Genomic DNA, 15,970 nt, shown 5'->3' with positions numbered 1-15,970 from the left:
AAGTCACAGGATGTGTACGAGCTGCCTCTTGGGACATGGTTTGATTCCCTCCTCCTACACTCTGTCCTGTTTAGGTTGTAGGGCCTTACCTTGCCACACAGGGCACGAGTGGCCAAGTCCGTGGGGGAGGAGATGAGAAGCTGTAGAAATATGCAGGCCTTGTTCAGCCAACGACTATCTGAATTTTTAGCTGTAAGTCATGTTAGAGATTACAAGGCATGAGGATTAACTGTGACCCCAGAAAGTAGATGTAGTAGGAAGGAAGGTTGAAAAGTTAATTATTTTACAACTGTGTAAATACATGGTTACATTCCCGTGCATCTATCAGGGAATGAAAATAATTGGACCCGGCATACATTCCTAGGCTTCTCAAGGGGAACATAAATAAATGGATACAGTACGACTGTAAATAAATGGATGCAGTATACAGTCCTATGCATATTACGGGAAATGTAATTAAATGAACACAACATACAATTGTAAATTAAGGGACACCGTTTGCATCCCCATGCGTCTCACAGGGATGTAAATAAGTGGAAGCAGCATACATTCCCATACGTCTCACGTGGAAAGTAAATAAATGCATACAGTATACATTCCCATACATCTCAAAGGGTAACCTAAATAAATGGATACAGTATATGACTTTAAATAAGGGGACACTGTACATTTGCATGCATCTAATGGGGAACGTACATAAATGCATACAGTATACATTCCCACAAGACTCTTGTGGAACGTAAATGGTTACAGTATAAATTTCCATGCATCTCAAGGGGAACGTAAATAAATGGAAACAGTATACATTATTTACTATTAAGTTGAGTATGTTTCAGGTAAAGGAAAATCTCTTTAATAAATAGTCCTCTCCGCATTGCACACGAACACTAATTCTCAATAAATGCGTCCACTATAGATGATGAAATATGTTCTCCAAGGAAGCCTCTTACTGGTTTTGGGAGGCGTTCTTTGAAATTTTACTATGAAAAGCGATGTGTTTTTAAGTTTCTAAACCGAGTGGCTGCAAAATCCGTTTCTTTGTACTGTATCTTTAATCCTCCATTTACTTGCAGGGAGTTCTTCAAAGCCTTTAGGGAGTCAATCAAACGCTGTGCCTTGCTGTCAACTGTACAACCCTTGCCTGAGACTGTTTGCCAAGTACATTTTCTGTCTCCCAGAACAAAAGTAGCATTAGCTAAAACCAGGGCCATGGCAAGGGTTCAATGGGCCCTATTGAGATCATGGAAAATGGGGCCCCTCTTCCCACCTTTCGGGTAGTAAGAAACTGTCAAAATAGGGGTGACTTTGGCCCCTCTGACTCTTGGGTCCCTGTGCATCTACAGCTGCTGCACTATTAATGGCCGTACCCCCTTGGAAACTCAGCTGCCTGGCACTCTCCCTGTGTGGCAAACCCTACGTCATGTATGAATGATTTTCATTTGCTTTATATCAACATACTTTGAAATGGCGGGCAGCCTCCTGGATCCGCGCCCTGCTTGGATCATGAAGCAGCTACTGCATGTAGGAACAGCTACTTTTCACAACGGCATTAAATCCTTTTTGAACTCTAAAAAAAAATTCTGACTGCTTTGAAAACTCAAGTTGAGACTAAACTTGCTAAAAATGCTTTATTTAAACGCCCTCCTGTCCATCTAGTTGTGGTCCCATTTAAACTCTTCCCATTATTCTCAAATAGTGTATGTGATTAGTAACGGAGATCATCCAGGTCACGGAAGTGCAAGGTAGGCTCAGGAGGACTGCATCTATGCCACATTTCAGGATATCCTTACTATGTACATTTCTTTTATTTAAGTTCACTGTATGCACATTTATTTTATGTGGCTATCCTGAAAATCTGTCATGGATCCGGTCCTAATGGACATATGATGGTGGACACCCCTGATCTAGGTCTTTAATGCAGCCCAGAAATGGTAGATTAAAACTGATTTTGGGAAGTGTAAAATGCATCTAAGGCTTGAGTTGTAGTCTTTGGGGAACCACTCAGTCACCAGCCAAGCCAATCTCACCTTTAAGGAACTTGGAGTTTCTAAACTTGTCTGCAGTTTTCCAGCTTGGCGAAGTAGCCCACATTGTTGATGTATATTTTTTATCATCCTATTGCCTGGTGGATCTTCCATTCCTTACAAGGTGAGGGCAGTTAGTGAAGTCCCGCCATCCTTTAGGGACTCTGGATAGATCCTCCAAAATCCTTTTACCGACAAAGCAGTAACTCTCTGGAAGATAATTGTATCTGTTCTCATGAAAGCACAAGAAAAGAAGATCTTTTTTTTTTTTAAATGTTTCTACAATAAAGTTGCAAACGTCCCCACAGAGATACAGAATGAACCCACATTATTACCTAATGAATGTATTCTTAGAATCGGGCATTTATATGATGCAGGACTGCTGTATTTATTTATGCCCAGATAGTCATCCCAGATGCGGGTTTTCCTAAATAAGTGATGCCCATACTGAGTTTAAGAAAACCATGCATTTAAGAAGCAAAGTCCTATTTGCACAACTTGGAAAGGGGCTGCAAACAAAAACCAAAGGGGGCCTAAATAGTCACATAGGCTTTGGCATTTATTACTTCTCAAAGTAAAGCACATGCAATAATGTGCTATTAACTGGGTGTCACGTCTGTTTTTTGATGGGTTCCTTCTAAACCGCTCTTATTTCTCTGTTCCTCCAAGATGGCTGCCGTGCAGTGATGTGCCATACATCTCTTATCCTACTTTTCACTAGTCTTGCGCCAAGAAGTCCGATCATTTGAAGAATTGACAATTTCTGAATAGTATCTCCTGTGGGTGCAAACTAATGGTGTGAGCTGCTTCCAAATGAGGAATTGTCAACCTGAGAGTAATTTCAGGGCACTAGGCTATTCCAGAATATTGAACAACGTCCTGGCCGTTCACTTTGTTTGGAATATATGGCCTTGTATAGTTACCTGCTCACTGCTTGAGGAGGTGTGACATTCACACACCAAGCACTTCGTAGGAGCACTTGCTGTGTTTTTTTGTGTTTTTTTTAAAGGTGTAATATATTTTTTCTAGTTTGTACCCGACCTTTGCCAATTGTTTCCCAGTCATGATAGTCCTACTTTCAGAAACAGTAGAAGGAAAATGGCTTCCTGATGACATCCTGCCTTCATTTTGTGCTTTCCGTCTGCCCAGGCATCTTCCTTGCTAGTGGGTTTTAAATTGACCCCACTGAGAGAGACTCCACGTGTTTTCTATGATTGTTATCTCTTTGGTTTGGTAGTTGTATTTATTTAGCAGTTACTGTCTCTGATGTGGCACTGAAGTGCTTTTCCGGACGGGTAGCACGCTGTTCCATGAGGAATGTACCACATTAGAGCATTTATCAAGCATAGAGAATTATAATTGTTTGATTATCGCTGTTGACGTGGTTACTAAACCTACTATCACTCAATGTGTTGTGAAATTCTTTATGTTCTATGTGATTGATTTACTGTCATGCAGAATCGGTGTTCCCAAATCACTTGGGGTACCCGCACTCCTTGTTCAGCATAGCTGCAGTCAAGTTACCAGCCTGTGGGTAGACTATTGGGTAGTTTACGGCAGTGCTCACAACGATTGCAGGAGTGAAAATTTTTCACCCAACCCATGGACATGGAGCCTGCTGTCCCCTGGGTAAAAACTGCTCATGTGCTAATAAATGGGACCCCTCTTTTCTTAGATTCTTGTATGGTGTGCATGCAGTGTGCAATGTTTTTTTCTAGCTTACAGCTCCTAATGCACATAACACAAGATAAGACAAGTCTGTCAAAAAAAGTGCAGAGGCCCACATTTTTTTTTTTAGAAGTCTGCCTTTAACGATGCTGAGTGCTGATTGCTTAACACCTAGTCTGCCTAGTCTTGATTCCACTTCATGGCTGTTCTTTACCACCTTACACTTCTGTCTCTTAATTGTTTGCATCCCTGCTATCTCTCTCTTCCATTGTTTTCCTATCTATCTTGCTCTTGGTCAAAGTCTGACTATAAAAAAAAAAAGCCTGGTCCCAAAAATCAGCGCCAGTGCATGCCACCCTTTATCCACTGGTACGAATTAAGCACGGTTCGGGAACATAGATTGTAAGATGTTGGATTCTCCCTGAACACCCCACTTTCTCTGGTGGCCAGAATCACTAGAACTTTGGAGGTCCATAAATACTTCTCCATCTTCAACTGGAAAAACCAAGAGCAACTTCCTTACGACGTTGCCACTTGCTGTTTTGAAAAACCAGCCTTTGAAGTCCTTGAACCTTGGAAAATCTGATGCAAACCCTGCTATTTGCAAACTTGACAGTGTTTTGAACCACGCAGTATGTTTTTTTAAAGTCTAACTAAACCCTTTTTTGTAATTCAGAAAATCCTTTCCAAATAGCAAGAGTTGTTTCTCTCAGTCCGAAGTGCAATTAGGAGGGAATGTGAAAGTGGCATCATCTCCTACCTGCGATTTACAATGAGATGTTGTAATGGGTTGGTACCAGAATTGCGACCGCAAACCAGTGAGAAGTTACAACAGGTGAATGGAGGTGGTGTCTGACCCATTCTCAAATGGACACACTGCCCATGCTAGACAGCTACGACTTTGAGAAGGGTCTTTAGGCACTGGCTTGCGCTTGAGGTCTTCCCAATCGATAATAATGTTGTTAAACCAGGACCTGGTCTTCGAAAGTCAACAATAAATGTTTCCAATTTGGGAATGCTCACACAGGAATGGCGGTTTGTTCCATGCCTGCCTCCATCTCTTGTGTTCATAGCCAATCACAAGTGCCCACTTATAACAGCCCGTCAACATTAGTATTCATTACTGCCACTTCATAACCCCTCCCACCTACCCAACCCCTGCTGCAACTGGACATCTTATTACACAACACATTGGTACCTAGACTACACTGCAAAATTATAGCCAATTTGCAAATTTTCTATGCACAATTTGCACCACTATTTGCTATGTCTGTTAGTATATATAGTTGTATGCTGTGTCTTTGCATTTTCCTTCAAACTTATGTCTGTTTAAATGTAGTCCCTAAGCAGCCATGAAGGTAATGGGGTTCTGTTTGTGTTGGGGGTGTGTAGGTTTTTTTAGTGGGAGTTGAGTGTTGCAAATATTGACCCGAGCTACTGAGTTACCTCGCTTCCATTTAACTGGGAAGTCGCTAATAGTCATGTGACTGGGCAGTGCCTAGCATTTGGCCGGAAGTGCTGTGACATTCCCTGCCTTTCAAGGGCCCTGACTTTTACAGTGTAGGCCAGCTTGTTGCAAGTGCAATTGAAGTTTGTGAGGGGAGGGGTGACGGGCTCAAAGACTCTTCTGAAATTGGAATATTTGATTCTTATTTGGCATGGTAACGCATGTTTCCATTTCTTATTTCTATGGGGAATTTTTTAACAAAATCATATCTATTTCCTGCGCTGTTATTATCCCGGACGCCTTTGTCCTACGTGCTTATGTTTCTGAAGTTATAAAAAAAAAAAAGTAATTTCTTAACTTTGGCTGGATTTTTCGATGGATGGAAAATCTAGTAAAAGATTTATGTGGTGGCTGTGGCTGTGAGTGACGTGAGTTGATGAAAATGTGATCCATTTGTGTGGAAGGATGAATACGGCAACGCTCTGTGAGCAGGGAAGTCTTGCAAAAAGAACAATTGATGGAAGGAATTCAGAACAATGTCATACATTCACCCCAGTACAGAGATCTGGGCCTAAATCCATAGTTTTTTTGCTCACCATGCCATTCCAGTGTGGACCCAGCCATATGCAAATCAGTCCTGACCCTGCACCCATTGGGAACAGTCCAGCCCGAACTGCCAGGCCAGGTCCTCCCTTGACTAGAAACAAGCCTCCTCGGACCGGTTTCGGGCTTTCAGCACTCATCACCCAGGATAGCTTGACTCCAGTGGCATGGAGAGCAGGGGACCCACATCTTAGGGTGACAAATGCAAAAAGAACAATGAATGGACAGAATGCAGAACAATGTCATACATCACCCCAGCAGGGAAGTCTTGGCCTTTGCCAACCATAGGTCTGTGTGCGTTCACTTTCCTCTCTCGCATCAGGTACCTTCCTTTCACACTACCCACTGCCAGAAAGGGAGTTCAGATCATACCTTTACTTTGTCACCCACTACCCATAAGGAGCATGGAGGTACTTGTAGCATAGTAAAAAAAAAAAAAAAAAGTTACAATTGTAAGACATTTTTCAAAGGTAGGACAATGATGATTTATTTTTTAGATTTTTTCTTTCTCCTTAACTTTTTTTACCTATTTTTTTTGCAATGTAAATTTCTCTGAGGGAATCTGACGACTTTTCTGTTTTTGGTTTTTTTTCTGACAAAAATAATAAGTAGTACTACTTTTTGGTCTGTCCAAACTCATTTGTCTCTCCATAAAAGTTGCTTTAGAACGGCACGTCTCTCCAGGAACCTGGAGCGGAGTGATGCATTCCTTCAGAAGTTCTGCAGTTTGATTCTTGCTACACTCTCATGGCATTCTGTGACCTCACTCGGGGACCCCGTCCTCAGCTGGTACAGCATTCCAGGACCCTGAAATCACATTGTGACATCACTGCAGGAACCTCATATCTGACCATGACACCCTTCTGGAAACCTGGCCCGGTTTCATCATTCCTTGTGGCAGAGTGTGACATCTCTTTGGGGGTTCTTTGGCCATTGACTAGTGCACGGTCTCTGCAACACGTTTGTCGTAATCCAGATGTGCCTTTCCAGGTGGTGCCCTTTTGTGGTAATCCAGATGTGCCTTTCCAGGTGGTGCCTAGGTTTGCATCTCTGGCCTTAGTCTGGGCACTTTTTAGAGATGTGTGGTTGGTTGAGAAAAATATAATATATATGGAACTAACGCATAAGTAAGACTTCATGCCAAGAAAGTGCACCGAATACACCTGTTATCAGACTGACTTTGATAAGACGCTGTCACTAAGGTAAGCCATTAGTTCAGGAAACTGCTATTAGAATGGGAGATACTTAAAAAACCTGATTTCACTTCATTCTCAGAGCTTCGTGCAACTTTGTGACCACATTCCAGATCCCAGACACCACGTCTAGAGTAACCCATACTCTACACAATCAAATATCTACAAGTTAAAAAAAGTACAAAGTGACAAACGTAAAAAAAAATGAAATCTCCGATAACACAATACAGAAGGAGGGAACAGAAATGTTCGTGAAGTTAAAATGAGCCCAGACAGGATCTGTAATTAAATGTTAAGCCCCTTTGATGCTGGCGAGACTCCTTTTCTGTGGTCCCCCTCATTTCCTGATGCTTCACCTGATAGCAGGTCCCATTTTCCTTCAAGGAACAGTCCTGGCATCGTGTTATGTCTGCGCCCGTCTAGGTGTAGGCGTTTCTCCACATTATGAACTTTTGAAAACTTAAAAGTACCTGTTTCCAGTCAGGGTGGCGTGTAATTTCGGGATTGTGTGTCCGTGAGTGCCTGGCCAGCATCTGGAAAGTCATTGCTGTGAGCAACCGAAGCTTCGACAACATAGGGGGCAGTGCTTTGCATGAGCTGAGATAGCAAGGATTTGTTATCTAGTCTTCCTTTACTTTTCGTGGGCGGGGAGGGGGGGCAAGGTTTCTGTTTTCTTTAACGTATTTTTTTCTCCCATTTTCTAACATTTGGCTGTAAAATAGGGGTGTGCAAATTTGCAGGAAATCGTTTTTTTTTCTCCAAATGCATTTTATGACTGCAAGTGTTAACTTCCACAACGTGTGTTAAGTTTAAAAAAAGTTTTAAAAAATAAAACAATAACCGGGCAGGTAAAGGGGCACTATAAGTATGGTCTAGGAGAAAAAACTTTAAAATTCTCGATTTAGAAGGAAAATTAATGCATAATCTTTTTTTTGGGGGGGGGGGGGGCTTTTCCCGCCACTAAAATATATATACATATATATATATATATAAAAAACGGAGACCCTGTGTTGTGTCTTCTCATAAGCGAGTGACTTCGTTTCGCTAGTTAGCAGCCGTGAGAGGAGCGGCGTCAAAGGTGCGACGCACACGTGGGTTCGCTCGTCCTCGCCTTCTCTGCTCTAACAATATGGATGGCCTCGAGTGTTGTGTTTTGGAGCCTTGGAAACAGCTGGCGCAGGGCGCGCCTCCGCCGGGGGCTGGGAAACGGGAACGTGGCCAGAACACTCGCTCTGCAGGCAGCAGCATTCCGCCAGGCCTGCTCACCTGGCGGCAGGATATTCCTGGGCGAAGTACGCGCTTTTTAGAGAGGTCTAGAGTTCATCCGCCCATCGCGGGCGCTTAATCGCCTGCACACCTTTAAAAATGAAGAGATGATAGGCCAGCCACTGCTTCTTACCTCCTGCCACAGGCTGGATGTTTGTCTATGTCTGATGTCTGCCAGGGCCCTGCCTTTGAAACTGGCCGCACTCTAATCTAGAGTGATGGGGGCAAAAGAACGCCCCCTGAAGCACAGGTGCGGTGCAGGAGGTCGAATTCACCTCGGCCCAACCGTTGTTATTCCTTGTTAGCGCCGTCCTTTTTTTTTTTTTTTAAAGATTTTTATCCTTTTCGACGGTTTGTTCTATAGCTGCTGGACTAAAGCATGGCACCACACGGGGACCCTTGCTACTAGCTGAGCAGTAAAACACTGACACCGCTGCGTCCCGAGGCCCCTCGCACTCTGGGTCCTGGCGTTGGGTAAATTATACTGCAAGAAAAGCTCAATTATGCGGTGTGGTACGGCATGTTTGGTAATAGATTTTAGTTATTTTGTCTTTTTAAACTTGGTAACACTGTCTGGGCATTGGTTGCACCTCACTAGTACCCGTTTAACACCCAAATGTAGCTATAAGCAATAGAGAGGCGATCAGTCCAGCTGTGCAAAGGGCCTTCCCTTGCACCGCAACACGGGATGCTGCATATTTTGTAACTTTTGAACCGTTTGAAATAGAAACAATGTATTTTTGCTTTGTGGGATCTTTAGGTGTTTCTTTATGGTTTTACGTATATGTTTTATCATCAGATTCTCTAACAGGCCCATGCTGCGATCATTTTAAGGATTTTGGGGGCCCCAGGCAACACACATATTTTCAACGCCGTTTGAAGGAATACATTTGAATGTTATTACCCGTTCGCTGCTAACTCAAGCCCACATGATGCCAAACAATGCTAAATTATATAATACACTTTAACAGGGTTCCTCGAAAACAGTTGAACTATGTTTTGCCAAGAACCCGAAAAGTTCTTAATATGACTCTGGGTAGGGAGGCTAAGTTGAAGGTAGATGTAAACAGAGAGATTTAGATATAAAGTAGAATAGACCAAGATTACACAGAGTGAAAAATCACTTTCCGCTGGCCCCTTGCAAAATGGACAATTGACCACTTTGCCAAAGCCTTAAAACGTCTCTGCATGGTGCTTTTTTCTGCCATTTCTGGGTATTTTCCTAACCCTGGTCTGGTTTGCTTGGCTCTGGGGCAGCGCACGAGAGAACAAACTCTGAAGTCCTTCACATTTCTCACAAATTCGGTATTGCTCGGTTACGTTCGTTTGCATGGTTCTTTTTCTATCTCTATCGCGTAGCCACTGATACTCCGTGTTCTCTGTACCCACTGTGCTCCTGGAAAGGGCCTCTGTGGGAGCTAGTAGCTACCCACCCGCAGACTCTGCCCCTGAGCGGGGGAGGTGGTGCCGCCTCGACCACTCCCCATGGCTCACCTCTCCCTGGTGACTGCACTGCAGGTATGCGCGGGAGAGGGCTACCGTATCTGCGTGATGTGGGTGACTGACCCCCTGCCCCTCGGCTGGCACACAAATAGAACACGGTGACCAGTACCGAGTTGTTTGCTCTCTCTCCCCCCCCCCCCCCACAGAACAAACACTTGCTGTGTTCCAAGGTAACCAGGGCTAATGGAGAGGATTGGATTCATTGCCGCGTGCTCAGATTCCACGCTTGGCTAGCGCTTGCCTGCAAATTTCCTCTCTTCCGGCTTCGCGGCGGTTTCTTCCCCGGATCGTGGACTCTGTGACTTATGTCGCCGGACTCCATCAAAAGGAAGTGTCCGCTTCAAACAGAGGCCTGGCGAGCTTGCTAAGCTCGCTGCACTTCGTGTGTGTCCGAGAGCAGGCCGTTATTGTTGTAAATCAGGCGAGCCATTATTACGAGTAAATTCAACGTTTTGAAAGCACATGGTGAGCCATAATGACGTAATATGTGTACATTAGAACTAAGTGTTGCGGTGTGCCTTCTTACAGTGCCATCCAAGTGGGTAAGAGTTGGAGAGGACCCGTCTAAAGCACGGAGCCACAGTTCCATATAGATGTTTAAATCTATACAAGAAGAGAACAAAAAGGGCCCAGTCCTATTGGATGAGGAGGCCTCATCCACATTTTGTGGCATGCGTCATCATCGGTCCATATATAGGGTACTGCTACCAGGGCGGACTTGACTTAGTTCGGAGGGAGTTCTTGATAAAGCTGCAACTCGACAGTGCTGGATCCAGATATCTAAGAATACCTTGGGGTGAACCTCGAGTTAATAAATGTATTCATATTTACCCCAGGTATGTTTCAAATAATGCTTGGGATGAATATGAGACTATGCCCCGTTCATCCACAAATGAGCTAATATGTTTCTGCCCACTTAGTGGCTGTGATATTCCAATCTGCCTACGAATAACCCCCTCACCCTGGATCACTGTTCTTGTCAAAGAGCGCCATGAAACCGTTGGTGAAAGTGCGCGGTATAAATAATTTTAACGTAACGTTTAACGTAACGTGATCCGAGGCATTCATCAGGGCTTGAAAAGGATTCCTACTAAAATACTCGTTTTTTCATTCACACGTGGTAATGCATTATGCTACTGCCATAATGTTAAATTGAGACCCCTGAGCTAGGTCTATTTACACTTCACGGTCTGTCTGAAGAGGCAACTTCTCTAGTCGCACATTCATCGAGGTAGTTGCTGTGGCAGTTGTACCTGTACCCTCCACCGTGGTCGGAGTTTGCCATTTGTGCGGGTCAGATGCATTCTGGTATTTGGAGTCCCATTATATTTCTGCATCGTTAGTCCAGTGCAATTGAATCATGATAACCCTTTTCTTTTTCCTTTCAAACACAATATCTAAAGAGCTGAGGAACAGCAAATACGAGTCAGAATTTATTGTGTGTGACTATAAAATAAGGTGTCCGGCTGGAGTTGTATTGGACTATTTAAAATAATGATGAAATATGAAACTACAAATGCCAGAATGCATCTGGGCTATCTCCTTGTTAGCATGCCTGGAAGATAATCGGGTGGTTGATTAAGTGCTTAAGAATGGGAGAACTGCAGTGGGTAGTAATACCTTGGGAAGGGGCTCCGGTTAGACCCACCACTCAACTGCATGTTGCAGCCGTTCACTTTTTCTGTCCTAGTGGAAGTTAATTTGTTTTCCTTGATGCAGGTGGGTGTCAATCTTAATCACTCTCTCGCCTGGGACCGCCCTCCTTGCCAAAGCATTCTTTTGTCACTCAAACCTTTTCTCCACTCGTCATAGTAGGTTGGTGAAACAGGGAGATGGGGTCTCACAAGCCCATGCATCAAGCCTTATTGGGTGTCAAAGTTTTTTTTTTTTTTTTTTTTTTTTTTTAGAGCGGGCAGATTGTGGTTTGGGTCCAATTTCTTCACGCCAACACGTGTTTTGTTCCAAAACGTATACTTTTAAGTTTGGGCCTACTATGGTAGTATGGTTCTGCCGGAGCATCCTTGCTGTGCTTAAAAGCTCTAATATTCTGTTTGTGTTACAGTCAAAAGTCACTTTCACTCTTCTCATCTGGTTCTGTGACGTTCCTTCAGCTTTGCCTCGTGCCTCCTTATGCGTTCATTTCGTCATAAATTTACATTCATATGTAGGATATTCCAACAAATGCCTGCAACTTTACAAGTTCTCAAAGTGACCATGATGGATTACGAGCAGCATTTTGTATATTCTTGTTGGGGCCTCAAACTCGTGGAGTGGGCTGAACCATGGTCTAGCAGAACTGAGTGGTAACAAGATGGAGAGAGTCACGGGCGCGCACGAGGACAATGTGTGTACAAGCGATCACACCCGGTTGAATGGATCCTGGATGGCAGGCTGTGACCTGGTGAAATAGGAGACCTATGCAAAGCCACAGGTGCAGCGTTACTCCTAAGTAAATGAACTAGAGCCCTGCAGGAGCTTGCTTCATGTTGCCATGTCCAAGAAGCTTGTTCACGTCCGCCATTATCCCTGCGAGGTTAGTCCTTTGATATATATTACCAGTCGCAAGGCCATACTTGTTGGTAGTCTCTGCTACAGCAATTACCTTCTCAAACACTTTGAAACTCTAGACTGAAAGTGGAATAAAATGATCGGAGTATGGCTTGGAATGCACCACTTCTGTCTTCATGAGTGTTCTGAGTCTAACAAAAGTGGGTTTGAATTTAGCCATTAATCCTTATTTCTGCTACCTGCAAAGGAGGTTGTCCAAATCATGTGCTTTGGTGCTCGAGTAAGAAGGTTGGTTTATCAGCAGTCCCGCTATCCTGGTACAAATTTAACTTTTCAGTTTCATTTGCCTTTCTTTGGTGAAGTTGGCCGTTGCTTATGTTTTTTAAAATAACGTTTTTTTATTGTGGAGGTTCTGGAGTGGGAGATGGAGATTGGGCAGAGCACTGTTAGAAAAGCGTAGGCACTTTATCTTCAACCAGACCAAACTTTTTTGGGACTTTGGAACAGTAATTGCTGTGAATCTGAGGTGCATTGGGCCTTATATATGGAGGAAGCATAACCACTAACTATATGATGATGCTATCACGTCCCTAAGGGGTAAAGCGGAGAATCAAGATATACCCGTATTAGACCTCCGTACGTGAATGAGGGTTTTTTATCGGTACAGTGCACGACATTTACAAAAAAAAACAGTTACGCAGGACATTTGATCCACCCCCCATTTGATATCCATATATAAACCTCTACAGAAATCCTACTTCACGCAAATCTGATCCAAGGGGGGTATATTCTGAAGTTTAATGACTTGTAAATCCTCTGGTTAAGTCCCAAGCACATCTACAATTCAGAAGTTGGTATCTTCTGTCCAACGGAATGAGCCACCTTCGGAAGAAATGTGATGCTCATTTATAAAAAGAGATGGGAATTATAAATTGATAATGAGGAGACCGGTTTAGTAATCTACTTCTGTACATGGGTAGCTGTTTTGTATTTCTTGTCCTCCATTTCTACACGTTACTGCATCCTTTAACTTTGACTTTCCTATTATTTGTTCTGCTTTGTCCGCACCTGGGATGTATGATTAGGGATTTCCTGCTGACTTCCGGTGTGGTGGGTCCACGATTAAGGCTCCTCCTTTTGTGCGATTCCCAGGCCGCCCTTGTGACAGAGGGTGTAATAATCTATTGCAATTTAAATAGTAGATCTGTGAATGTGGTGATCTTGGTATTTGCAGCATGTGGCAGGTGCATATACCACAGGATTCTGAAGTTACACTCCTCCAAATGGAATTTCGTCCATGCCAAATGGCCCAGGTTTTGTGAAAGTGTAAATGTCGGAGTACAGCTTGCTCCCGCTAGACTTTTGACTTGGATGATTGGTCATTTTCAGTGATCGCTAGCTTTTGTTATAATTTTTATGAATATCCTCTATTTTTCCCTCTTTCAGGTCAGAGTGTGGCGTTACCTAAAGGGCCGTGAGATTGTAACCAATGAGATCCTTCTGGATGGTGGCAACAAAGTGATGGTGGCTGGCTTTGGCGATCCCACCATTTGTGACAACCAAGTGTCGACAGGTGACACGCGGATATTCTTCGTCAACCCTGCACCCCAGAACATGTGGCCCTCGCACCGCAACGAGCTGATGTTGAACTCCAGCCTGATGCGGATTACCCTGCGCAACCTGGAGGAGGTGGAACACTGCGTGGAAGGTGAGGGCAGCGGCGATCGCTAGATCTCATTTGTTCCCCTTTGACCCACTTAGGACGTTGGTCGCACACACAGTTGTGTCTCTGTAAAGGGTGCCCTCTAAACAGGAATAATCTTCTGAACTCTCTTCTGACCTAGACTAATTTGGATGATTTAAATGAAAATGTCTCGCTGTTTCCCAAAGAAGTGTTAAATAACAATTTTATTAACCAGATATATTTTTTGGGATTAGCAAATGTGCCCATGTTTCTTCCCAGACTCCTGGTTCTGTGTCTCACACTCCTGAGACTCTGATCTACGTTTGCCATATTTTTGCTTTCTGGCCCCTTTTAAGTATGTGACCCTTTTGATGCTTCTAGTCCCACTAGAACATTTCAAGCTAACCCCACTAGAAACATGAAGTCTTAGAAAAAAATTCTTCTGCAGTTCTCATGTTAAGAAATAGGTTAGTTTTTTTTTTAAAATAATAATTAAAGAAAAATACTTAAAACATCTTGTTTGTTAAAGGAAGGCAGCCAGAGTTCAGGAAAAGTGTAATTTTTATGTGTGTGCTTTTTCCCCTCACTATATGGTCGAATGTGAAAATTGTAGGCATTGCCATTTTTAAAATTTTGCTTCATAAATTTGGCAGTGACTTAAATAAACAATTGACGATTTTTCCTAAGGAAGTCCATATTCGTTTGGTGTGACAGAAAGGGTATTTTGTTTGCTTTTTGGATGCCTTAGATCTTGGGTTCTCTGAAGGTTGTATGCAGAGCACAACACCCCCCCCCCCCCCCCCAATGAGAATGGCTCTTCCCAGGCAGAATTTTAGTTTTACTCTTATTACTTTATTCTTCGTAACACATTTGTAAGTGGTTCATTTGGAGCAGGGCTTTTTTGCGACTTGGGTTTGACAGTGCAGCTGTTGAACAGATATATTGCTAACATTATACATAGGGTGAGCTTTGTGTCCACCCCATTCAACCACTGGCTTTCTTCATCCACTTTTTCCAATTTTGTCAGCCATGTCTTAGCTCAGCCAAATGTGTATACAGCTCTCACCTAATGCGGTTGGCTGTTTGTGTATATCTTTCCACCTGCACTTTGAGTGCATGAACTGTATGAGGGACTACTTTACAACTACAGGTTCCGTGTCTGTCTGTTCCTAATGGCATTGTCTTGGGCATTTCACTATTTTGCTAAAGCTGCATGAGGCAGTACATCAAAACCAGAATTCTTGCTTTTGCCAATTCTGGTTTTTCTGCAGCAGTTCCGCACTGAAGGATAGTGCTTGCACATTTGATCGAATGCCGCAGAAGTAAATTGGAGTGGTTTTTGGAAAGAAAATGCATCAGGAACCGTGCAAAATTGCAGCGCAATTAAACAAAGTCAAATTTATGAGCAGTGTTTGTTGCCATTAGCCTAATGTCTGGCCTTATCAATAATCTAATTTACATTTGCTTGTGCAGTGCAGGAGGGAGGTGAGGCTTGTAGCGCTGCATCGGTGCCGCAGTGCAGAATTCTGTCTCTGGGCCCATTCGGTGAGACTTGCCCTGCCAGCCTATCTTTGGTCCCACTCCTGCCATCCGTCCAAAACCTGCTTGCCTTCGATCTGCTGGCTGGGTAGGCATTGGAGGGGGGGTGCAATCGGAGGTCCAAGGGAGAACCAGTCATGTGGCAGGAGACCCACAAGTGCAGTAGTGGTTGCAACTGGACGGGGTAGTGGGGCGGAGGCGGGGGCAGAGGGTGGAAATAAAATGGACTTTCCTGGAATGTCCGGCCGTTGCCTCTCCTCCATCCCCGTCTTCTTCCTGTCTACAGGTCTGGCCGGCAGCAGGAAGCACCCGGGCACACATACTCCCCTGAGCCAATCACAAAGCTACAATGCAGCGGTGTGATTTGTCTGAACGCCGCAGTTTGTCTCTCAGACTGGGACAGGGAGTCTGTGCATGTTCCTCTCCAGGTGTGTAATGCAGCCTGGTGGGTTACAGACAAAGTGTGCAGGGCTGTTTGGCCGGCCCAAGAGGGCTGGCCAAATAGTCATGCGCACTTGGGGAGTGAAAATCACTC

General features: G+C 43.8%; 1 protein-coding gene across 1 annotated transcript in view; it reads left to right on the top strand.

Annotated features, from left to right (window-relative positions):
- LOC147663021 (agrin-like) overlaps window positions 1-15,970 on the top strand; it is a 558,200-nt gene that overhangs the window by 19,792 nt on the left and 522,438 nt on the right. Inside the window, exon 2 of the mRNA XM_086950727.1 lies at window positions 13,659-13,920. Within this exon, the coding sequence (XP_086806853.1) occupies window positions 13,659-13,920 (262 nt within the window). The remainder of the gene's footprint in view (window positions 1-13,658; window positions 13,921-15,970) is intronic.

This window comes from Lissotriton vulgaris, unplaced genomic scaffold, assembly GCF_964263255.1.
Source record: "Lissotriton vulgaris unplaced genomic scaffold, aLisVul1.2 SCAFFOLD_1172, whole genome shotgun sequence".
Lineage (NCBI taxonomy): Eukaryota > Metazoa > Chordata > Amphibia > Caudata > Salamandridae > Lissotriton > Lissotriton vulgaris.
This window is presented reverse-complemented; position numbering and strand designations above follow the sequence as displayed.